At 39.4% G+C, this 24,215-nt stretch overlaps 2 protein-coding genes across 5 annotated transcripts in view; one reads left to right on the top strand and one right to left on the bottom strand.

Annotated features, from left to right (window-relative positions):
* Positions 1-12,549, bottom strand: part of RTN4IP1 (reticulon 4 interacting protein 1) — a 20,416-nt gene extending 7,867 nt beyond the window's left edge. The window contains exons 1-9 of one of the 4 annotated variants that reach the window (XM_085217566.1): positions 12,191-12,547; positions 11,526-11,677; positions 11,113-11,181; positions 10,748-10,872; positions 8,497-8,538; positions 6,090-6,138; positions 4,506-4,642; positions 2,224-2,407; positions 816-908 (exon numbers count right to left, since the gene is read on the bottom strand). In XM_085217566.1, coding sequence (XP_085073692.1) covers positions 816-908; positions 2,224-2,407; positions 4,506-4,642; positions 6,090-6,138; positions 8,497-8,538; positions 10,748-10,872; positions 11,113-11,181; positions 11,526-11,677; positions 12,191-12,434 — 1,095 coding nt within the window. In that variant the 5' untranslated portion in view covers positions 12,435-12,547. Of the gene's footprint in view, positions 1-815; positions 909-2,223; positions 2,408-4,505; positions 4,643-6,089; positions 6,139-8,496; positions 8,539-10,747; positions 10,873-11,112; positions 11,182-11,525; positions 11,678-12,190 lie in introns of all 4 variants that reach the window. The other 3 variants (XM_085217568.1, XM_085217567.1, XM_085217569.1) reach the window with 3 other exon arrangements.
* Positions 12,537-24,215, top strand: QRSL1 (glutaminyl-tRNA amidotransferase subunit QRSL1). Its single transcript, XM_085217565.1, has 11 exons — positions 12,537-12,694; positions 12,875-13,034; positions 13,462-13,560; positions 14,960-15,056; positions 16,944-17,120; positions 18,831-19,006; positions 19,122-19,234; positions 20,771-20,963; positions 21,311-21,428; positions 23,250-23,455; positions 23,751-24,215. The coding sequence occupies exons 1-11, from the start codon at positions 12,671-12,673 to the stop codon at positions 23,960-23,962; spliced, it is 1,575 nt and encodes a 524-aa protein (XP_085073691.1). The 5' UTR covers positions 12,537-12,670; the 3' UTR covers positions 23,963-24,215.

Raw genomic sequence — 24,215 nt, 5'->3', positions numbered from 1 at the left:
GAGCTGCCAGGGCATACTCCTCTACTTAGGCACTATACAAAAAGATGAACAGCAACTGTTTGTATTCTGTGCTCTGAAAATGTTAACAACACGAAGTTCCCCAGTAGAGAACATGCAAGGACCTACAGCACCATAAATCCAATACACAACTCAATCTCACTGACCTCTCAATCTCACGTGTATTTTCTAACAAGTTCATAAGCCTGAAAAGATCTGGAACTCTAAGATTCCCCAAAAGCTTATGAACACTCACAAGATTTCAGGTCACTGTGCTGAATCATCACAGTTATACTCTGAAGCACCGAAATAATTAGACACCGGTCTGCCAACACAGATCACCTGTGGTCTGTTGTAAGCTGAATATTCTTGTTCTGTGCACGTGACATGTAGGAGACTCCTGTTCATCTGTGACAGGGGATTTGCATATGCAGACATGCATGCAGCCATGTTCAACCTGACCAAATGAACCAAACAAGGCCTCTAAAAGCTTATCATTTTCAACAGCAGAGTTTACACTGAATAATTCCCACTAGCAAAGAACCAAATCACTGGGCACTCTTTCCTCACAACTTATTACATTTGAGATTTTTAAAAGGAGTAGGATGAAGAAGGAGAAAGAAAAACAGCCTTAAGCATTATAAATACCTAAACTCAATGCCAGAGGCAGAAGTTAGAAATCAGAGCAAATCAGTTGATAACTTGTCTTCTCTGCTGTGACCTGTAACAATGTATTACTTAATTGTGAATTAAGCCATTTTTTGAGTCAAAGCAGCATCTCTTTCAGCACAAAAACCTAAACAACCATGCTGACATACCTTTCCTGAGTCAACCAGTTGTGCGATTTCATCCAAGCTTGGTCCACTTGGCATAAAGAAGGCCCACCGATAATGGACTCCTTTCAAGAGATGCTGCAAGAAAGATCACAAATGTGTTTTTTAAATAATGAGAGGAAACTGAAATGGGAACTGAAAGTAAGGACAGAAGCATCAGAGAAACAATGTAATGGAAAAATATGGACATTATTTGCTAGTGTCTAAAAAAGAAAAGTTATGTAAGCACGTGGATTAAATGCACAGACAGGGATGCTGTATTACCACAATAGGATCAGGGTGAATTTTGTGTCCAGTTGCAAAAGTCAGCTAGTTAAGAAAAACAACCACCTTGTCTCTGCAGCTGGAAATAGCATTATTTCTTATGTAAGAGAGAAATGGTGCTATATGTTTATACACATTCACAAAAAGGGTGAAATAAATCTACCAATATGACATTTAGAACTTTCCACCTCAGTGTCAGTGATTAAATTTTCCACCATCATATCTGCCAAAGTCGTCACCATCTGATGACAGATGGCAGCTCACACAAAAAGCATTCCAGGAAGATCACACAAACACAAGTCAAGAGCACTTTCTTTGAGAAAGCTGTTATAGGCATAAGTCCTCATCTGCCAAAACCAGCCGACTTTTAATGTGTGCCATACAATGCTCTTCATCATGAAAACATGCAAACTGAGAAATCATATTATGTGGCTTCTTTCCAGGCTTTTGTTTTTGAGATTTCCTTTGAAAACACTGTTACTGGACCTGGAGTCTCACTCAGCCTCATCACTGAAATACCATGGAAACAACTTGAATAGCAGTCACTCGGATAGCAAATACACATGTTGAGAGAAGAACAAATTCTAAAAAGCCTCACTGGGAGAATGCTTTAAATTAGAAAAATCAGGCACACGAACATGGAGGAGATGAAAGACTTTTTAGCCACTCTCAGTCACTTTTATTACTCCATGGTGCTGGTATAGGATGAAGAGAATCAGTAAATGCTTTGAGGGAAACCCTGGCCAGCCTAAGGCAAGTAGTAAAACTACCCGTACTTCAACAAGGCAGGGCTTTCTTCTGTTCACTATAAAGTGCTAGCTGCCAGCAGGACTCACTAGGAGGCCACGTGGAAATGACAACACCCAGTAAGACATCAAGACTACAAAGCGTCCTAGAGTACAATATAATATACACACATATTTATGTATGTATATATGAGGACAATGCTGGGTTTTGTTGGGTTTTTTTTTCGGTGCAAGACAGAATCAAAATGCACCTGAAGTATAATTAACGATGCATGAGGAAAATGAGAAAGATGTCTCCAGATGAGCTGCACTAGTGCCTAAGCCACAAAGGAAGCCACGAGGATATAGCACAACATTCAAGAATATGGGATTTTGTCAAATACCTTCACGGTTTTGGAGCCTATCGTGACTCCTGTTTGCAGCATGCCATCAGCCACTCCAAGTTTGTCCATGTTGATCAAGAAAGGCGTCACTAAGGTAACGTATGTTGCTCCCGACCATTTCTTCAGGAGATCTAATGCCCACCTCTCAGTGGATCCACCGACACTATCTAGGATGAAATCAAATCTGGAGACGTGTAAAGAACAGGCTCAAAGTCACAAAACAGGGAAAATAATCATAAATGAACAAAATCATATATGAAACTGGTTGTAGTTCACATTCCTACCTGTCACTGCAGTATATTAAAATAATCTGCCTGCAAGACAGCAGCAAGCAAACCCTATGAGTTCAACTAAATCCCAGCTTTATTATAGGAAGGAAGTTAAAGTTACAGGTTATTGTCCGTTCACTGCATAGCAGATAGAGGCTGTTTCAATCATTAAATGGCCCCTAACTCCAAAAAGCAGACTCTCAGATGCACAGTAACATTCTCTATTTGCTTGAAGCCTTCTAGAGCATTCTCTCCTCATCCCTCTGACTGAAATTACTGAAACATTCTTGAGGTCTGGTCTTAGCATTCAACAGAATGCTATGTATGTCTGAAGTCTGGTCTGGACTCCTGCCCTGATTAGGAATATCTTCTGTCCATTCTGTGTTCACATGGAAGCCAGTTCCAGTGGCCAAAGTTACGTAAACAAATTATTTTATCTCTACTGACAGCATCTTCTCTCTGAATCTCCTTACTTAAAGTAGAACTTCAAAGCAAAGAGCCTAAAATCATTTCTTCACATTATGGTTATATGCAACCACTGGCAACAAGCCACGCTTTTAGCATTTGTTCTTATTGTCCCAGCACATGAACCTGTAAGGGCTGAACGTGGCAACTGGGAGCTACTGTACCTATTCTGTTAGATACACACCTCATTCTCATTCTCTGCTGCAAATTTTCAGCAATCTCCAAATAGGAACAGATGCACTATAGTTTATATAAATAGATAATGGATTATAGAAATGCATATACCTCATCTAACAAATCCATAAATAAAAGGAAGAATACTTCACGTAAATAAATGGAAAATTTCTTATCTCTAGAAAGATTTTTCCTGACTGTCTTCCAAGGGTGTGATTTCATGTTATAGTTGAGTTAATCTAAAAGCTGTCAACAAAACAGGAATTAATGCAGTGAAAACTAATGGTCCAGAAAAGAACAGCTCACCATGGAGTCTGAAGAGTCAGTACAGTTGAAAAGAGGAGGGCTATAGGATCCTTCCTCTCAGTATACACGACTGATGGGCTTAGCTACATCAAAAACTGTACTCATATAAAGGTTCATAGCTCCTAAAAATGGCTGCTTGCTAGAATGGATGTTTAGCATTTAAGAACTTGAAGAGCAGAATTTAGCAAATACAGCACTGCTTGCAAGCTGTTAATTTTTGTATATTCTGCTCAAACAGACAGCACCAACACCCTCACAATTGATCTCAGACCTATTAGGAATCACACCCCAATAAAAGGGTACACACCTCTGTAGAGTAGTTAATAGTAAGATTATTTTATCAATTGAATGTTTTCTATTTTTCCACCAGATTAATTCAACCTAGCTAAAAACAGCAGTGTAATTACCATCTTCAAATAAAAGTCACAGAAGACTAAGTTTAAACAGAAGGAAAGACTGCAAAACTCAAAAAAAAAAAGTTTCAGAGAAACCCCTCAAGCTACTTAAAACATATCAGCTGTGACCAGATAAATGTGATTATTCACAGAGGCAGCTATACTTGATGTTACAGGAATTCACTCCCAGCTATGTTGCACAGTGGCTACAGGACTGGAGGCAAGTCACTAAACTGCTTCCTGACATAATTCTTCCCTATAGAAGATAGGTATTTTCCTATTTAGGAACCTCACAGAGGATTCCTGAGACTTGTTTTGATTTATTCATGCCTTTTTAAGCACTCCCAGATCCTACAATGGAAGCTGACAAAACTGATCAAATAATGGTCATTAGAAGCACATGAAAGTGAGCTTGTCTCCACAAACCCAATTAACTGGCTTAATCTTACAATGAAACCTGTGCTTGCAAAACTCACTTGGCAAATTACATTCAAAAAAAATGACAGGGATGAATTTGCTTTAGGAAACAAGGCTTTAGAAGTGGGAAGAAAAAGGAAAAGGAAAAAAGGAAAAGGAAAAGAGGGAGTCTTGACAGACTGCAGCCCAGAATCAAAAGGCAGGAAGACTGATAGCCAACTCCTTTATCTGAGTATTAAGCAACACAAACACGTACAAGGGTAAGGTTTTAAGCTGCTGTTCCAAATTTCCAGATTTGTAATCAATCACATCATCTGCTCCAAGCTTTTTCATCAGTGTGCTAGCATCGTGGGAACAAACTGCTGTCACATGAGCACCCCAGGCCTTCACTAGCTAGAAACAAAAAAAAAAAAAAGAAGGAAAAAAAAAAAGGAGGCAAAGGTTTAAAATTTAGTGAGAAATACTTAAAAGAAAAAAATATCATTATATTACACAAGGTAACGTATCACATATCAAACAATGGTTAGAACTTACTGCTATTTAAGGCAAATGGTAGAGGACTGAGTTGGGGTGGCTGAGGAGGGATTTTTCATGCAGTTTGCAAATACCAGCCCTCAGGATAAATAAGACTTCAAATACTCAGTTCATCTTCTGAATCTGATAATTCAGACTATGCATTTTTAAAGCTAACAATCTATAAAACTGTCAGCAGATCAACCACTGCAGGGATTTAATTTTATCTGCCTACCTGCTCATTAAGTATTCCATACCTCTATCTTGTTGTAAATAAAGTACTAATAATGAGAAAAAGTAATCTGATTTATCTCAAGGAGATGTCAGGTTAGCTCTTCTGCTTCAGAACTTAAAGCAAAGAAAAGCTTTTTTGCTAGTTATTCATCTCTTCTGTAAATCTCATTCAAAAGATTCACACTAATTTTTTTAAATTGACTCTGGATTAATTAATAATTAATCATATTACATTTTTTAATATTCTCAAGAAAAAGCTGTTTCTACACAAGGTGACACCAGTTAAAATAAAAATGAATTAAATGAGAGTATACAAGGAGGATGTTCCACAATTAAAGATATTCAGTAGAAGACTGGTCAACAAAAGACTCTTGACTCTCCTAAGGTTAGGGCAACTGGAAAGTAGGAATGCAAGAAGGCAACAAGGCAAAGACAACAGTGGAATGTTAATGTAAGTTAATGTAAGCCACTGTGCTTTTCCTAGACTGCTCATGAAAGCCTCATGTCTCCAGCATCACTGTCCACCCACAACAGCTATAATTGCTACCATTTTACAGACAATCACAACTGCAATCATCTACATACTCCATCATTTTTCTACTCATATGCCAAGTTCTTTTCATATTTATGGAGCAGAGATGACTGAAAGAGAATGAAAACAAGTGACAACTTTCAAGTTCTGCAAATTAAGAGATTTCTTCAAATTAAGAGATTTTGAAAGCCCCCTCCTTGGAAGCACTCAAGGCCAGGCTGGATGGGGCTTTGAGCAACCTGGTCTAGAGGGAGGTGTCCCTGCCTAAAGCAGGGGGGTAGAACTAGATGATCTTAAGGGACCATTCCAACCCAAACCATTCTATGATTCCTGCACTTAAACTGGGAAATGTGTTCTTTTAGTAACTACACTCCCTATCCCATTATTTTAAAGCCCCTTCTTCCTACTAATAAAATGTAACAAACAGAATGGAGCAAGTCCCAAAACTTCTGGAGCTCTGTCAGCTCAATGGGTGGCTTCCTATTTCAGTCCCTCAACTCCCTTCCTTTCTTTGTACTGAACAGTCTGAAGATGCACCCTGGGCATGCTGTGTTATATTACCTGTACAGCAAATGTGCCAACTCCTCCAGAAGCTCCTAATATTAACACTCTGTAAGAGAAAATGAACATTTATTGAATAGTTCTTCAAACAAACAGTATAGCAACTATTTAATCTTATACATCTCCAACATGAAATCACTATCAGCAAAACACTTATTTGTCATTCAGTATTACTTTATGATTAACTCTTCAGATACCTAATAACATAATTTAACACAGCTTTCATCCTGCTTCCTGTGCCAAGGGCATTATCTCACTGCAGCCATACTGACTTCCTCATATGTGCTTTCCACTAATTCCAGGCAGTGGAGCTGTCAACATTTATCATGAGAAAAAGATAATCCTGTCTCTGTCCACACTTTCCCAAATTTAATTGCTTAGTTTGGAACAAAATCAGTAAGAATCTTTCTGTCTCCCAGACTCTGTTATCACTTTGCCTAAAGCAAAAATTAGATTTTGCTAACGTTTTTACACGAATTACTACTATCTAGCAAAAATAGTTCAGTGTCACATTACTTAGAGAGACCAAGGACTTCAGAATATAGGGAGCATAATTTTCCACTATCACTGAACATTTATCTAAAAAACAAACGTGTTGCAGCCTCACTACACAAGTTCTGTTAAACTATCTGAAGAAAATGGCAGCAGAATTGTACTAGTTCAGTGCATCTCAGCAACACCCTGTAAAATGCCCACTTCTTGAAATTAGTAAACAAGAAAACAAAGATGCATATCACCAAATTATTATCAAATGAGAGTTCATTTTAACTGAATACATCGTCCTAAATTTCATACAAAGGAATGCAATCTCAAAGGTGTGAAAACCTTAAAGCTACAGCAGCCTAATAAAAAATTACACCTAAGTATTTTTATTAATTAGCTAAACTTCAAATAGGGAATCGGTAAGAAAACCTTGCAAGCGAAGCTACAAATGGTGTTTCAACTTTGGACTCATTTACTAATTCTAGAACAAAAGGTACATCCAAGATGAAGTCTTGGCATAGGGCTGTGGAGAATCATGTTTCTCAGAACTTCTGTTTGCCAGAAAAATTTCAGTATTTTCAAAAGCTGGTGATATTCCTGTTTTATATCTTACCTTGCTGGATGCTGAGGGAAATAGCTTTTACAAAGCAAAATTGCACTAGACAATCTAGAGTATCAGTTGACAAAAATTCTTTGAAGTAACCTAAGAGACCTGGCTTTGGTCACAGTATCCATTCTAAAATGGATACTCCTTTGAAACTCATCAGATTCTATTCCCTAGTTCACTCATCTAAATTTGTAGAGTTCAGGTGAAGAATTTGAAACCACAGTGCCTTCTGCTTTGAAACCTGCCAAAATGTACTTATGCTCAGAACCATGCTTCTAACAACAGATGTCTGAAGCAACATTTTTATTCAGACCTGATTATCCTTGAAAAGTCTCAGGGATACCGTGCTCAGGACACTGGGTTTAGCTCATCTTTATCGTTACAAGAGACAGTTACCATTAACTCCTTCCAAGAACCCCCCCCCCCAAAAAAAAAACAACCAGAAAACACCCTCAAAACAAATTTTACTCCTTATCTAAAGGGCATTTCCTCCATTGCAGAATTTGAAGAAAGCTGTAACTTCAAAATGTACATTTTGCCTGAGGACTGATGCAACATGTTCAGCTGTGGGGAGCTGCTTGGCTAGGGCATCAATAAACATGCTCAGTATTCCCAAAGTAGAAGTAAGGTTCAGATTTATTTTGTGTCTATGTTACATGGGCTATTTCCTACCAAAACTTTTAATTATTAGAACTTTGTACACACTGACCTTAAGAAAGCTCTTTCACAGAATCACAGAATGGCCAGGGTTGGAAGGGACCTCAAGGATCATGAATCTCCAACCCTCCTGCTACAGGCAGGGCCACCAACCTCCCCATTTAATACTAGACCAGGCTGCCCAGGGCCCCATCCAGTCTGGCCTTGAACACCTCTTTGCTTTATAAACTATGCCTATGCTCTAAGGGCACCTCAGCTTAACTGAGTAATGTGCCACCCTCCAGGTCAAGTGACAAATGACTCACATCACAGAGCAGGTCACCACCCTCACACACACTGCACAGCACTTGCCCTGGGCTGCGTGCACGCTGCTGTGGCCATCACACACCTGCATGCACACTTTCAACAGAGAAGTCCTTGTATAATCGGGAGGCACGTGTGCCACAGCTCAGCAGCTCAGTGTTCTGTACAGTGCTGGAGACAGGGCACACTGCTTGGTGTAACTTAAGGATGTGGGAAAGCGTTTGACAGTGTAAGAGCTGTTAAAAAATAAAATCAAATTTCATTTGATTATGCTGACAAAATGTCCCTAAACATTTATTCTTGCATCAAGAAGCATGTACACGTACCCTATCAAGAATTATTGCAACCTATACTCACTTTGAAATTCTCATCAGATAAAATGATGAAATAACACACTCTCTGAAAAAAAAAATCCTGGGTTACTGCATCATTTCAATTTTCATTGCAAACATGTAAACCAGGAGTGTAATTTCAACAACCCCCCATAGCATAATCCTAGTGTACATCTTCCCAGTAAACTCTAACACACAAGATGTTTACTCTGCATTTACATGAAGACCCTCATTCCTTATCAACATAAAAGCTTTCAAGGTCTTCTCAAGTGGTCGTGTTTTAACACGCTTTTTGTGAATACAGCAGGGAAGGTTTAACAGCTTTTGTTGAACAACCATATTCCCTTTCTACTGAAGCAGGACCCTCACCCACAAGGAGTTCATCAGGTTATTATCCAGAGAGAACTTGAAAACCAAAGAGTCATTCTCGACATTCTGGACAACGAGCAGATTCACTTTTACCTTGTGCAAGAACACTGATGTAAATTACAATGATTTAGGATGAAAGCTGTGGCAAAACGACTAGAGCTGCAGTGAAACAAACCACAAACAGCATGAGCCCACTTCAGGTAACTCGTAAAAACAAAGCTGGGGAAAGTGCAGCAGATTGTCCTGTCAGATCAGGGTACAGGGTCCCATGCTGTGGGACTGACAGCACGTACTTGTGGTTAGTCCACCCTTCCACCTTAGAGAGGCAAAGAAAACAGTACACACCAGTAGAAACACTTGCTGTTTCTAAGATGTCTTAATATTGCAATAAAGTGCCAGTGAAGGAGTTTTCCTCAAGGAATACAGGTACTTTTTCAAAATAAGACACACTTTCATACACCTTGTCCTACATACACCTACATAGCTATTTACACACACCTACAGGAGACAAAAAGGCCAATGGAAAATTACTCACGCAGGCAACTTCTTACTAACATGTTCAATTATTATGAGAAATTAAGAAACATGAAGTAAGTTGTTGCCTTACAAGATTATTTTTTCAGTGGCAGAACAATTACATACTTGTTAGGAACCTAAAAGTAAATGTTATATGTGAAGACATGGTGTAACTGCAGTTTGCATTTCACTTAACAATCTGAACACTTACCTGAACACTGGCAAGATAGTTTAAATAAGGTTAGCCCATCAACAGATTTCTAGGTTAATTCTATTTACATGTGAAAGTTAAGATAACAAACAACAATCTATATACTTAAGAAGGAAAAAAAAAAAAGATGGTACATTCAGTATGTTATCAGTAGCTGGAAGTTAATTTCAAAGATGTCTATGAAATTATTTCAGATTTTGCAATTTGTTTTCCCAGAACATTATATCTAGAGCAAACAATTAATTTGTATTTTTGTGATGAAATATACCACGACATGTGAAAAAACAATCTCTCAATTACTTTCTAAGGTGGTGGGTGAAGAATTTCAGTAAATCTGATATCCTTTGCTATGTGTTGCATTACAACAGTTCACACCCCAGACAGGAGGAGATTCCTATTGCCCAATTATTCTTTTATGACAAAGTTTTGAGATAGCATATAGTTTTAGTGATTATTTTGCTATCTATTTGCACACCTCCATTATGAGGCAAAAAATCTGCTCCAGTCTTTCAAAGTATTTATCCTCTCCTGACCTTCACCTGCCACTGTCAGGCTAACAAGCTGATAAAGCAAATTTTTTTTCTGTTTGGCCGCTAGTCTTGCCTGTTTTCCCCTCCTCTTCTACCTTCCTGGCCTCATTAAATGAGTTCTGTCCTACTGGTCAAAAGAAACCCAGTCACTTTTTTCCAAAAAGCTAGCAAGCCAGCCTGCCCCAAATTATTCCTGCATACAGGAGTGAATCTCAGTGAAACACACCTCTGTGACTGAGAAGACCTTTTATGAGCTGATGAGATTTTTGAGAGAGAATATTATATGTGTGCAGCTGCCTTACAAACAGAAAGGTAATCCCAATAAATTTCTAAAGATACCATCCTTAAATTATCTATCTAGTCACACAGAGTACATGCACATTATATTGTTTCTATATAGTCACTATTTAAAGGAAGAGAGGCAGTGCCAGCAAGTGGCCTTAAAACATCAGTTAGGCTGAATCTCGCTCTGAAATAGCCTCTTCCTTAGCAGCTGCACAGACTGAACCTGGCATCTTCAGGCCAGCTGATCTTTATGAATGCCATGGCAGCCTTCAGCACTGCTAGACATGTCTTACAAGCTGCTGATCAGCATAAAAAAGGAACACTATATTTTAGTACCAGACTAGGTAAGTAACTAAGTTACTTACCTTTTCCCGCTGCAATTACTTTGGTTCAGTCCTCCAACTTTGTTAATTGCAGACCACGCTGTGAGACCTACATACGGTAAGGAGGCAGCTTCTACGTGACTGAGACATTTTGGCTTAAAAGATACCTGAAATAAAATCAGTCTTATCTAAATCACACAGCGGATCCTATGTGATACTGAAATCTTTAAATCAGCTTTACTGAATTGCAAATTATCTATTGTACATTTTCAATTATGTCTAGCAGGAGTGTAGATCAAGTCAAATATCAACAGCTATTCAGGCATCAAAGGAAAAAAAAAAAAGAGGAAAACATCAGTATTTACAATTTTGTTTTTCATCTGTTATCCACATTTTTGCAGGTTTACCTCATTTGCACTAGCTACCACAAACTCTGAGAGAGTGCCTTGTTTCCATGGAGGAATTGCTCCCCATACCTAAAAACAAACAGAAAACAACTACCAATTTCTGTGCACAAAATCACACCCATGTGGAAAAGTTACGTTCAATAAAGAAATCCTATTTCAATTTGCCAAAAATTAGAAATCAAAAGAGATTTTGACACAAGTTAGGGAAAGGTGTTTGTCCAAGAAAGAATGTAGCGAAGACAGTGCTCTAAGAAGGTACTGCAAGACAGCCCAGATTCAGAGTGCAACAATGTAAGAATTTTCTTACTAGGGAAAGGCAGCTGAATAGCTCATGGTATAGTTTAACTATGTGCTCTTAGGGAGAAAAAAAAAGAAAAAGAAGAAAAAAAAAAAAATCAGATTAGTGTTATCACCTCATCTCCAGGTTTGAAATAAGACACACTTAGTCCGCATTCCATGATAACACCTGAGACATCTCGACCAAGCGTTAGTGGGAATTCAGTGTCCATGCTCTTGATTTTCAGGGGATCCCGCTTCATATTTAATGCAGTTGCACCATAACCACCTAGAAAACATGAAATTAGCCATTACGTGGGATTGGTGGGATTTAATCCACTAACTGGACAATTCCATCTAGAAAGAACTGTCTGAATATAATGCCCCATTTTCAGCACGTTCTGCATTTCTGTTACAATTTAAATATGCAACAAATCTGCAATACTTGGAGATTTTACAAGTAATAGGGAAATCTTAATTACGGTTTTCTCACCCAACAAAGAGCACGCAGGAGACGTAAGAATACAAATCACCACGTAACAATTTAACAAATTGTTGTTGTGATTTAATCAGACCACATAAAACGGCTCTTCATTACAAAAAGTTTATTACGCAGCAACACTGACACACATCCTGAGAGTTGTGCTGCACGTGCTCCATTTCCAACATCACACAAGTAGGAATCCAAAGGAACAAGTAAGCGTGTGTGATTATGGGATATCGCACACCTAACAACAGCCCGCCATCTCACACCCCCGCCTCTCAGAAGCGCGGTTAGGGCCGCTCGTGCCCCGCCACTTACTTCTCATGCTAAGGTCTATGGGGTTCAAGCTGGCGGCGTGCACCTTAACAATGACCTCGTTGGGGTACTGTATGACGGGGAACACCATGTCCCGGGTGAAGCGCAGCACCTCATTGCGGCCGTACCGGTCGATGACCCACGAGGGCATGGCGGACCGCGCCCCCGGAGAGACGCGGAGGCCGCGCACCGGCGGCCGCTGCCCGCCCCGCCGCGCCGCCCAGCGCAGCGCTCTCCGCGCCAGCATGACCGGGAGCGGGCACGGCCGCGACCGCGTCCCTGCCTCTGACCCCGCCGGGCGTCTCTCAGATCCTCGGCGCCCCTTCGGTGTCCCGGCCCAATGGGCGGCCGCCGTCTTGGCCGCTCCGCCAATGGCGTCGCTCGTTGTTGCGGCAAGATGGCGGCGCCCAGGCTCTCGGCGCGGCGCCGGGACGGGCCGTGAGAGGGGTCGTAGCGGTGCGAGGCCGCGGGGAGCGAGTCGCCATGTTGCGCGCTTCTCTGCGCCAGGTGAGCGGCCCCGGGCCGAGCTGTGCGGGTGCTGCTCTCGGCCGGCGGGGCGGGCTCGAGGTGACCGCGGCTCGCGGGGCCCGATCGCGTACCCGCGGAGACGCGTTTTATTGCCGAGATGCGCTGGGTTGGGGTCTGGTAGCAGCTTCGTGCCACTGACAGCTGTCGCTGCCCTTTCAGATCTCAGCAGCGCTAAAGGAAGGACAGGTCACCCCCACAGAGCTCTGCCAGAGGTGCCTCGCTCTCATCAGAAGCACCCAGTTTCTCAACGCCTACATTACGGTAGCGGAAGAAACTGCATTGAAGCAGGCTGAGGAGTCGGAGAAAAGATACCGAAGAGGTACGGTAGCCTGTTTATAAAGGCGGCACTCCTGGTGGAAGAGTGCTTTTATTGTACATTGCATCTGCTGTGTGTGCCAGGTGGGCGGATGTGCTGGCTCTTGGGATGGAGTGGGTGCAGGCAGCACCCAGGGCTGAGATAAGCATGATGTCGTCTCATTGGAAGCAACAAGGATCTGCTGGGGCAGCTGGCCTGATTGAAAGCAGCCGCCTGCTGCCTTAGGACCCGCTGTGCTTTGCAGGGGCTGCTCTGGGCATAGTGCTTATAGGAGTTCTAGGCAATGGGCCTTGAGAATGTAACAGACTCAGCAAATGCTAAATGGATAGCTCTTGTACTTACAAAAAGCACCAGAAGTGACACATATAGTAAATTGTAATTGACTGTAGGTAACATATTGATGTAATCTCTGCAATAATTCCTAACGCAGGTCAGCCATTGGGTGAGCTGGACGGAATTCCCATTGCAGTGAAGGACAACTTTAATACAGCTGGCATTGAGACAACATGTGCATCAAACATGCTAAAAGGTACGGTATGAAAGGTGCAGTAGAGCTTTTAAGGTGAAATTGGAGCTCTGGCTCTTCTCCTCAGAGGCTTAGTGGAGTGAAGCCTTCCAGAGATCCAAACATTTTCAAAAATGAGCTGAGCTGATTTGAGGAAATGTATTTATCTGATTTCCTCTGTCAAGATCATCTAGCATTACAGATGTATCTTTTTCTTATGCAAGTGCATTTTCTCCTTTATTCATGTAGCTACACTGCCATTAACAATGCAATGATTATTCTGGCCTACCTAAAATGGAGTCATTCTGTAGTTCACGTTTTCATGTTACACTTAGATTTACAGAGGAGAGCAGACAGTAGTGTTTGCTGTTGTGTCGGGCAAAATGCACACAGTCCTTTTGTGTTCTGTTTATAACTGTTGCATTATGTAGCGCTTTCATTTTGCTGTAGCAAAGTAGATATTAACAGTTCTCTTCATTCCTGCTTTACAGAACAGGTCTGTATGACTTTTTAATTCTTTAAAATTTTCCAAGCTTATTGTTTCTATTAACACTCCAGGAAAATTTTCAAGACATTCCAATGTTTCCGTAGCAAAAGTGAAAGTAGTAAACATTTCTTATTATCTTCTTCATTCTGCATAAAGTAAAACTTCTAAGTATTGAGAAAGATAAACTTCTGCTGATTTACTTGAGCTAATCCTATTACCTTAAACAGAAGAAACAAAACACAGTATTGCAATTTAAAGAATGTGTTCCATTACCTGAGATGTTTTTCCTTAAGCACGTTCTCAGACCCGTTGTACTTTATTGTAGATGAATGGTAGAGGGTTTTAGGAGTGATGCTGTCCTTGTTCCAGCTGAGAGTGGGGGTGGAGAAATCACTGTCATTATTCACAGAAGAAGTTAGTTGCAACCCAGGATCTCATGGGAGTGGCACAGAACTCACTGTAGTTTATATGAGGTCAAAGTGGCTGAAGGTGCACACAGTTGGTCACAGGATAGCCAGTTTGTATTTCAGCTTGTGATTAACAATATGCTCCCCCTTCTCATGGTAAAGGGAATAATTTGAGATCACTTAGCACTCGTCTGCAAATTGCCCAAATGCCATAATTTGCTACTGCTGTGGTAACTTGTTTGTGTGAAGGCTTAGTTCCACCTTCAGGAAATGTATAATCCAGAATTACTGGATTGTAAATTGTGGAGGGGGGAAAAAAAAAAGCATTACGGACAAAACAGTATTTAGTTTACTTTTGCTAAATCTTGAGAATTAACCATATTGTCTATTGAAGCAAAATTTGGGCATTGTGCAGTGATAACTTTTATGCACAAATAGCAAAAAAATTTAAGTGTTCAGAAGAGTAGCTACTTTTAGAAATCAACCATACCTCATCAACCACTCCCTTAACTGTTTTGATTGCTTTCAGGCTATATTTCTCCTTACAATGCTACAGTGGTTCAGAAATTACTGGATGGGGGAGCTGTGCTTTTAGGAAAAACAAACCTAGATGAATTTGCAATGGGGTGAGTGATGTTTATTATTTTTAACATGTGATTCTACATTAAACAGATTACACGCCATCTGTCCTGATCTATCCGTAATCCTTAAACTCTTCTTTCTGTCATGTTAGAAAATAACGAACGCTAATCTGCAAAGAGAATTTAGAGTTGCCTGAATTTCTCAAATATTGCATGAACATTTTTACTGTTGTGTAAATTATCTACACGTCAATTTTTTTATGAACATAGAGTTCAACTATGGCTGTGTTTGAGGGGGAAGAGTAGCGTAGCCTTTGCAGAAAGCAGAAGACAAACAGACTTGCATATCCAGTAGCAAGTAGATCTGGTTACCACACCAGCTATTTGCTGACTTTTTTTTCTCCTTTCCTACTGGTGGTTTCTGCCCTTAACTAATTATTGTTATGGCCTTGATGACAGTTACCATCTCTCCCAACCACTGGATTAACATGTATGAGTGCTCTGATTGTGTAAAAGGATAATTTAGAGCAACACTTTGAATTGCCTGTGCTACTGTTGCCTAATACTAGTGAGTTCTGCTAGGAAAAAGAATTGGAAAATACTGTCACAGATTTGTTCTCTGACAAATCAGTGAAGGCAGCAGCATGCAGTAGCCTGGGGCAGCCCTGAGCAGAGACAGGAGCCTCTGTCACCAGATCTGCTGGATACTGAAAGATATGGTTTAGTGGCCGTCATGGTAATGGGTTGATGGTTGGACTAGATGATCTTAAAGGTCTTTTCCAACCTTAACGACTCTGTCAGTGTCCAGGACTTCAGCTACCAATGAGAAACATTAAGTGTTGCATTTTGGCTTTGTTTTTATTTTTCCTAAGCTAAAGGCATAGGTTTAGTTGGGTTAAATACTTCGATTGGATCATTTTGGATAAAGTCATTTCCATGTCAGAGACATGCCTCAGAGGGAAAGCAGGAAAAAAGCAAAGGAGAAGAAAAAGCAACCAAACCCCTTCATTACACAGGGCTAGAAGTAATCTAAGCTCACTAAAGCACAGGATTCTGCTAATAAGGGTTATCTCACCCCAAGCCTCTCATTTCTGTACTCTGTATTTGCACAGTCTCATGCCATCACCAACATGGCTGCACCATCAGCTTGATGAGGAAGCTGATCCAGCTGAAAAGCAGTGTCTCAATTAGGTTCATTTTCAACTGTGTAAACTGCCAGCTCAGCTGATCTGGCTAATAACACCAACATTATGGAATTGGGGAACCTGAGGTGGCAGTTGCAAGGAAGGTGGAAAGCCCCTCAAGCCCCTCCCTGCTTCTGGTGGCAGCCTGCACCTAGATTACCACAGGCTGAAACCAGATTCCAACAAGCCAGTCTAACACTCTGAAACAGCAGACTGTGACCTCAGGGGAGAGCTATAGAGTAAGTAATCATGGGTTATTTACAGAGGAGCACTTGTTGCTGATACTGGGGGGCTTTTCCCCCCTTCTCCAGAGCAGTGTCCCACAAGGCTGTGGTCATCTTTGTTCGCTTTTTCCAAATGCAGGCTTGGGAAGCCAGAGTACTTTTGTTTTGTAGCAGATAGATAGTTTTACCTTTAGGTACATTAAATTTGTTTTATATTTTTCTGTTTGCATCCTTTCCGGTGGCTTTAGAGTCACAGAATGACTCATGTTGGAAGGAATGTTAAAGCCCACCTACTTCCAACCCCTTGCCACCTGCTAACAGAAGCTGAGGTTCTGTGGCAGAGGAGGGTCCCTTTGAAGATTTCAACTTGTGCACGTTGTCTATCTGCACTAGACTGTACATATGCCAGTCTTTTTGGGTTGAAATTGAATTTGTTAGGGTAAGGGATGAGGAACTGGATAAAGAAAATCTTGGAGAATGCAACGTGTTGTCTGTCACTTCTGTCTGTATTTGTTCTGTCTTAGATCTGGGAGTACAGATGGGGTATTTGGACCAGTCAGAAATCCCTGGAGTTATTCAAGACAGTACAAGGAAAAAATTGTACCCAGGTCTGACTCTGAGCCTGAAAACTCTAACTGGGTAATAACAGGAGGGAGCTCTGGAGGCAGTGCAGCTGCTGTATCGGCTTTCACGTGTTTTGCGTAAGAAGCTTTTTGGAATTGTTTTTAATGAAATGTCTTGAAATACGTTGTGAGGTGTTCACTTAGCAATTTTCTAATAATGTAGTTTATGGATTAAATTGTAGAAAAGATGTTGATCTTGTCTGAGATGGGAGCATTATTTGCGCTGGCTTGTGAGAATTTAGTTCAACATCTTCAGTTTTTCATGGCATAGCATGAAGCCAGCATGATTTCCTGTAGGCAGAGTTAGGCTGATTCATTTAGAATGTTATTCAATGTACTGATGTGAGCACTTTGCTCTGCATGAGGTAAAGTGATAATGGCAGTAAAGGAATGACAGCATTGCTGTTATTCCCACATACCCTTAAAAATAACAGAGACGTATCCTCTGCCTTTTAAGTATGTTAAACATGTACACACTGAAAACTGAATTCAGCAAATGATGAGGTGTCTGTCAACTTGTAAGAGTATAGAAATCTTTCCTCCTGGCCTTTGTTTTTATAGCTGGGTATGTGATAATATGGATACGTGAGATTTGACATCTAAAAGCTTTCAAATTCCCAATTTGAAAACAAGAAGCCAGTTTATAAAGATACTTGGAATTTTATCCGTTTTTAATAATTTAAAGAGTTTTAGTTTATTAAAAAAAATTTTTTTACAACAATTATGTGCATGGAATAGCAATAGTTAACACTATTTAACAAATTGATTGTTTATACTCTCTTCCTCATCCATCTGTTAAAAGAAATCTGTTCCTTAAAAATTTACACTTTTCATTTGATGCAATTTTGAGAGCTACATTTGAGAATGCGTGTTCAGTTGTGTTCTTAGCTGGAAGATGTTTTAAATAATCTTTAGTTATTATGTCTTTGTTTACCAATGTATTATATTTGTCTACTTGTTAAAATATTTTTGCTCCCAGAGATTACTACTTTTAAAAAACCCCATCGTTTTATGAATAAAACTTAAGGTTTTATTTTTTATTCTGATTTAAGTACTTCTATTTTTTAAGTGGACTTTCAGTTTAAAGTCACTAAAACCAAGAGAACCTTAATTTCAATGCGACTTTCCTATTCCACTGAAATTTTTACAGTGGAAATTTCAGTTTGGAACAAGATTTCACTTGTGAAAGAGCAGTAAAAGAATTCAACTTAAAGAGATGAAAAAGAATTGCATTGAAACTACTCTAAGTTGGGAGTTCTACTATACTTTGTAGGCTTGGAAACAGGAAGAACCTCTTACCTAGACTTTGAAAAGCCTGCCTTGTCACTGAGGGCAAAAGGCATACTGTGTGACTGCTGCTTTGTATGCTGGAGTGTGATACTTCATGTCATCATTCATTGATGAATAAATGATCACGAATATCTGAAAATCATAAACTAAAACACAAGACATCTTTCACAGTCCACAGAATTGGAACAGACCAACAGAGAAGTAGGAAGTAGGTCTTTGGGGCCCTATTCTGAATGCCTGATTTCTATTTATCTACCTCTGATTTGTAGGGAGAACCGATCTCTCCGGTGGCTAATTCAGAGGTCCTAAGAAAAATGCTGAGAACAGCTGAAAAATAACAGATGTAGGGAGTGGACTAACGTTTAGATTGTGTGGTTATGACTTTTAGTTGGGAAGTACTCAGACATTTTTAAATCCGTGCATCTTAAAGCCATAAGTATTTATTGTTTGGAGATGTTCTGAATCATTTTACTAACGGTAACCCTTTTGAAACCATAGAGCTTTAGGGTCAGACACAGGAGGATCTACCAGAAATCCTGCTGCTCACTGTGGTGTAGTAGGTTTAAAGCCAACATATGGACTGATCTCTCGCCATGGTCTCATTCCTCTAGTGAACTCCATGGATGTGCCAGGAATCCTAACCAGATGTGTGGATGATGCAGCTGTTGTGCTAGGTATTATTACTACATATATCTTTGTACGCTCTATATCTTCGTTCAGAAAGCAGGCTGAATTCCATCTACCCATTGTACATTTTCCTGTTCTTCAATGTGTCGTGTCATGTTTCAGGTTCACTTGCTGGACATGATCCTAAAGACTCTACCACTGTTCAGGACATCTTTCAGCCATTTGCACTGCCAAGTTTGACTGATGTCAGCAAGCTCTCTATAGGAATTCCTAAGGTAACATTTAAATCCCATCAACAGTTCTGAACAGGGATGGCAAATGTAACTCCTTCCAAAATAAAGCATTTGTGTATTGCCTGTCACCACCCAATCTCTCATTATTTGAAAAGTGAAAACAGTATGAGCAGCTCCCAGAAAAGAGCAGTATGTGCTCTATTGCCCACGTAGGTGATTCAGAGGGAGCATCTGCTAATGCTTTGTCTAAAATGCTTTGTCATCACTGTGGGAAACGCTGCCAGGAAGTGCCAGGGAAAATGAGGGGCTTCAGTTCTTGCTTCTCTGTGGCTTTTTCATCAGATACCTCCATAACTTCATACTTTTATGTATGTTACTTTTAGTGACTTCTCTTACGGTGAGGTTAGTACTAGTTATGCAGTTTTTTGAAATCCTTGTTTAAATGGCACTGGGATACAGCATAATTTTAAAGGCAATTGAATGGCACAAGGAGCTGTGACTCACAGAGCTTGAACAGGGATGGAAAGAAAGCTTCATGATAGCCACTAATGTTTTTATCGAGTAATTTGGTTTCTAATGCATATAATTCAGTCGTTCTTGTAAGTATGCTTGTAATTTAAGCATGACATTTGAAACTGCAGCCTATTTTTTAATTACCTATTATAGTTTTGTAAAGGTTCTGTCTTCAAAGAGACAGTGTGTGTAACATTTGTTGGTTTGACTCCCTGTACTTGAACCTGTGATAGAACAGGTAAACCAGAAGATTCAATTTCATAAGAAGAGATGCCCACTGACAGTTAATTATTCAGAATCTGTGAAACGCAAAAAAAAAAAAAAAACAAAAAAAAAGAAGAAGAAAAATACGTCTAGAAAATTAATTTTCTGCATACTGTTTAGATAAATCTAAAATAGTAGTATTGATAAATTATTCATATCCCTTGGACAATTGTTTTCTGCTGCTACAGATTAACCCAAACAGGTTAATGCATATATTATGATAATATGTCTGAGTCGTTGCTGTTCAGAGATCACATGGTATTTTGACCCAGATATTTTGAGCTTGAACTGAAGCAAATATCTTAAAACAAGAGTCTTGTTTTAAGCTTGTCTAAGTAAGTCCTATCCCAACCTTGTGATTGTAGTTCTCTGGTGGGTTGCTTGTTTGGCTGAGGCGTGCTAGTAGCTGCTGACGTGCTGTGAGCGTAGCTTATTCCCTGCTAAAAGTACCCCTAGTAGTAGGGCTTACATCTGAACAGCTTCTAACCAAGAACTGTAGAGCCATGCAGTGTGGTCTCTATGACTAGATGAACAAGTGGACAACTTCTCCAGAAGAGAACTGCTGAAATTCTGTTACGGATTGTGTTATGGGTTACAATTTACTAAGGTGAACATAATATTCTTCAGATGACAGAGTCCAGTTTATGTAGTACTGCGTGCTTTTATATTTAGTAGATGTGATAGGCTGTAGTAAGTATTTAAAAGCACAGTGTTAACAGTTTCAAAATATTTTTAGCAAATAGTATTTATGTGTTGGTTGCCAGTACAAGTAAGCATCATTTATTCTTGTTTTTCTCTAAGGAATACCATGCACCAGGGCTTTCTAGTGAAATTCTGGCTGTTTGGTCAAAGGCTGCTGACCTCTTTAAGAATGCAGGTGCTAAAGTAGTTGAAGTGAGTTTACCACACACCCATTACTCAATTGTCTGCTATCATGTGCTCTGCACTGCAGAAGTGGCATCAAATATGGCCAGGTTTGACGGACTGGAATATGGTAAGGCCTTTTAAATTATTATTTTTTGTTGTTCTCAGACGACAGAATAAATGATTGCTAAGTGGCATTAAGAAATATCAGTTTTGATTGGAATAGAATAAAAACCTTGTGCACATAAGAGCAGAATAAATAAATATTTTATTTTGTTTTACTTGTGCACACTGAGTGCCTGGGCTTAAAATCTTCTCTGTAATGGAACGTGGAAGGAGTATGGTTTGTGGATTTTTCCAGAATAGCAGCATGTCAGTCTGCAGCAAACTACAGCCTATTGTACTATGATGTGTACCATTATGTTATTGAATCTTAAGAATCACAAAAACTATTTCTAAATTGCCTTTTCTTTCCAGGACATCGTTCTGACATGAACAAGTCCACAGAAAGCATGTATGCTGCAACACGACGAGAAGGATTTAGTGATGTTGTAAGAGGAAGAATTCTATCAGGAAACTACTTCTTGTTGAAACAGTAAGTAGAACACACTTGAAACTCAAAGTTATTAAGTTAATAATTTGTTAGGCAAATAGAAAAGAATTGTTCATCAAGACATGAAAAAGAAATGTCCTCAAGCCAGTAGCAACTTCTATTGTTGTTATTGCTTTAGCTATGTCGTAACTAGTGAACTGTTAGCAGTGAATGAAAATGTTTTTTCTTACTCGTACCAGGGAGCCTTCTGAAGTAAGTAAAACATCTTTTTGATTTTTTTCTTTCCCCATCAGAGCATTATTGTCACCTAATAGTTAAAATAAGGAAAATGTATCCTGTAGGAAGACATTGAAATCACAGTAAAGCCATCCCTCTTGTAACATTGTAAGTTCTGTAAGTGTTAATCTCATTAAAGCTGCATAGAACAACTGCTGGTGCGTTCTGCTGAGGTCTTCTAGAGCAAGACAGATGATACAGCAGTTCAATTAACTATAGCTCTCTGCCTTAGTAAGCAGTGGAGGGAAGGCAGAGGTGCCTGAACTAATCAATTTAACGTTTTCATCTCCATTTTTGCTCCTTATTTACTATCCTGTATGTTAGAGAAGGTAGGAGTCATACTTAATTTGTTTAGATACTAACAGAGAAACTGGTCCTGTAATTTGTCTCAAAACAAGCACATGACAAAGCTCCTTCTTTCAGCAACAGCATTCATCAGAAATGACTTCTAGTTACTCTCAGAGACAGGAATGTTGTCAGTCAGTAGTTTAGAAGCAGCTTTTATGGAATGCCGATATTCCTGCCAAGTATGCTTGTTCTGGTCACAACTGTCCAGATCAGCTTTCCAAAGACTGCTTTAAATTTCATGCAGCTCACTTTTTTCTGAAGGAGCACAAGATTGTGTTCCATCAGGACTGAACAAGAGAGTCAACAACAGTAAGTTACTTTTGAAGAACAAAATCCAGCGTTCTACAAGCGTTCTTGAGACAAAGTACAAACATCTGTGTTTCCTGCAAACAGTGCATTTTACAGAATATTTTGCTCTTGTTTTTTATAAAATAGCTATGTGATCATTCATGCATTGATTGTTGTATATAGTCATTGCATCAGAATTAACAGAGTAGGTTTGATTTATCAGTATTTTTTCTTTTTTTCATTTAAGAGTAATTGTTGGTGATTGCTTTTGAAACTAAACTCTGAAGTTATGAATTCTATTACATTTGCCAGTTCTACATGTGAAATTAAAAAGAACAATAAACATAAAGCTAACTGATTTGTTTCTGCTTCACAATCGCATAAAGACAGTTTAGAAAGCCATAAACCCAATACTAATATAAGGAAAAAAAAATTGAGGAAAGAGCACAGTTTAGTAAGAAGCGTATTAGAACCACATTCTTGGTTTTAAGTCCATTTGGATGTCTGTATAGATCATAGGAGTTTTTCACATTCATTAAGTGTATAGCTGGATTGAATCCTAGAGCTTAATGCCTATTTTGCAAACCTGCTTTGCTTCTATAGTATTTCTAGGCTTTACTGTGCCTTTCTGCAGTGAAATCCAATATACAGTTTAGTTTCAGGCCATAAGAGCATTATTCTGATCTTCAGCTATTTTAAACTAGGGTTTTGTTTTCCTTTCACATTTCTTCAACAGAATTTCCTTATGTCTTCTTTCTCTGACGTCTTCATGGCTATGAGAGCGTAAGCACTGTGTATGGTGACTAAGCTTGTGGTATATGAGAAACTCAAATACATGTTAGCCTCTTAATCAGGAGGAATATAGAGCTTATCTTTTCTATAGTAACTAAGCAATTGTTCTGTATTTTCAGAATCGTAGCATTCCACCCTCACACCCCTACTTCTTTCTAGGAATTACGAGGATTACTTTGTCAAGGCACAGAAAGTCAGACGTCTCATTGCCAATGACTTTGTGAAGGTTTTTGGAAGTGGTGTTGATATTTTACTCACTCCTACCACTTTGAGCGATGCAGTGCCGTATGTGGAATTCATCAAAGAAGACAACAGAACCCGCAGCACGCAAGATGACATCCTAACACAGGCTGCAAACATGGCTGGTGAGCAGGGACAGGAATTCAACTATGTTTTCTCCTGCCTATAACATCCATTCCCTTCAACCTTTTAACCTCTTACACAGAATTGAGATACCTCACCCCTCTCATTAACTTATAATAGCGAGTTAACAACTCTACACATAAGTACAGTGAGCATTTGTAAAATGCTTTATAATGTAGGGGTAGATTTTAAAATGCTACTGAGCTGCGCTGGTTCTCTCAGAATTGTTACCAAAATGACTCTAACTGGATTTGTTTAATAGTAAGCCTTTTGTGTGAATAACTTCTTTTGTTTCAGGACTGCCAGCAGTAAATGTTCCTACAGCTCTTTCAGGAAGAGGCTTGCCAATTGGGCTTCAGTTCATTGGGCGTTCATTCCAAGAGAAGCAGCTGCTCACAGTAGCCAAATGGTTTGAAAAACAGGTACAATTCCCAATGATTCAGCTAGAAGAAGTGAAGAAACATGACAACGGTGTCCTTCAGCATCAGAAATCTGCTTCCTTTTCGTAGTATGAGATTTGCTGGTCAGCAAAAGCAAGACAGCTGTTGGGATAGTTTAAAAATGTACTTCTGCAAAAAAAAAAAAAAAAAAAAAAAGAAAAAGAAAAATAGTTTAAGATGATATGCTGTTATGCAGGATGGAATAATGAGAGCTTGTTACTGTGTAATTAAGGCAAAGCAAATCATTAAGTAAACATGTATATCTTACTAAGAGCCACTTCTTACTGATATTAAAAACACCAGATTGAAGTTATTTATCTTA

This window comes from Meleagris gallopavo, chromosome 2 (genome assembly GCF_905368555.1).
Source record: "Meleagris gallopavo chromosome 2, MGAL_WU_HG_1.1, whole genome shotgun sequence".
Classification (NCBI taxonomy): domain Eukaryota; kingdom Metazoa; phylum Chordata; class Aves; order Galliformes; family Phasianidae; genus Meleagris; species Meleagris gallopavo.
Note: the sequence above shows the minus strand (reverse complement) of the source record. Positions and strands in the feature narration are given on the sequence as shown.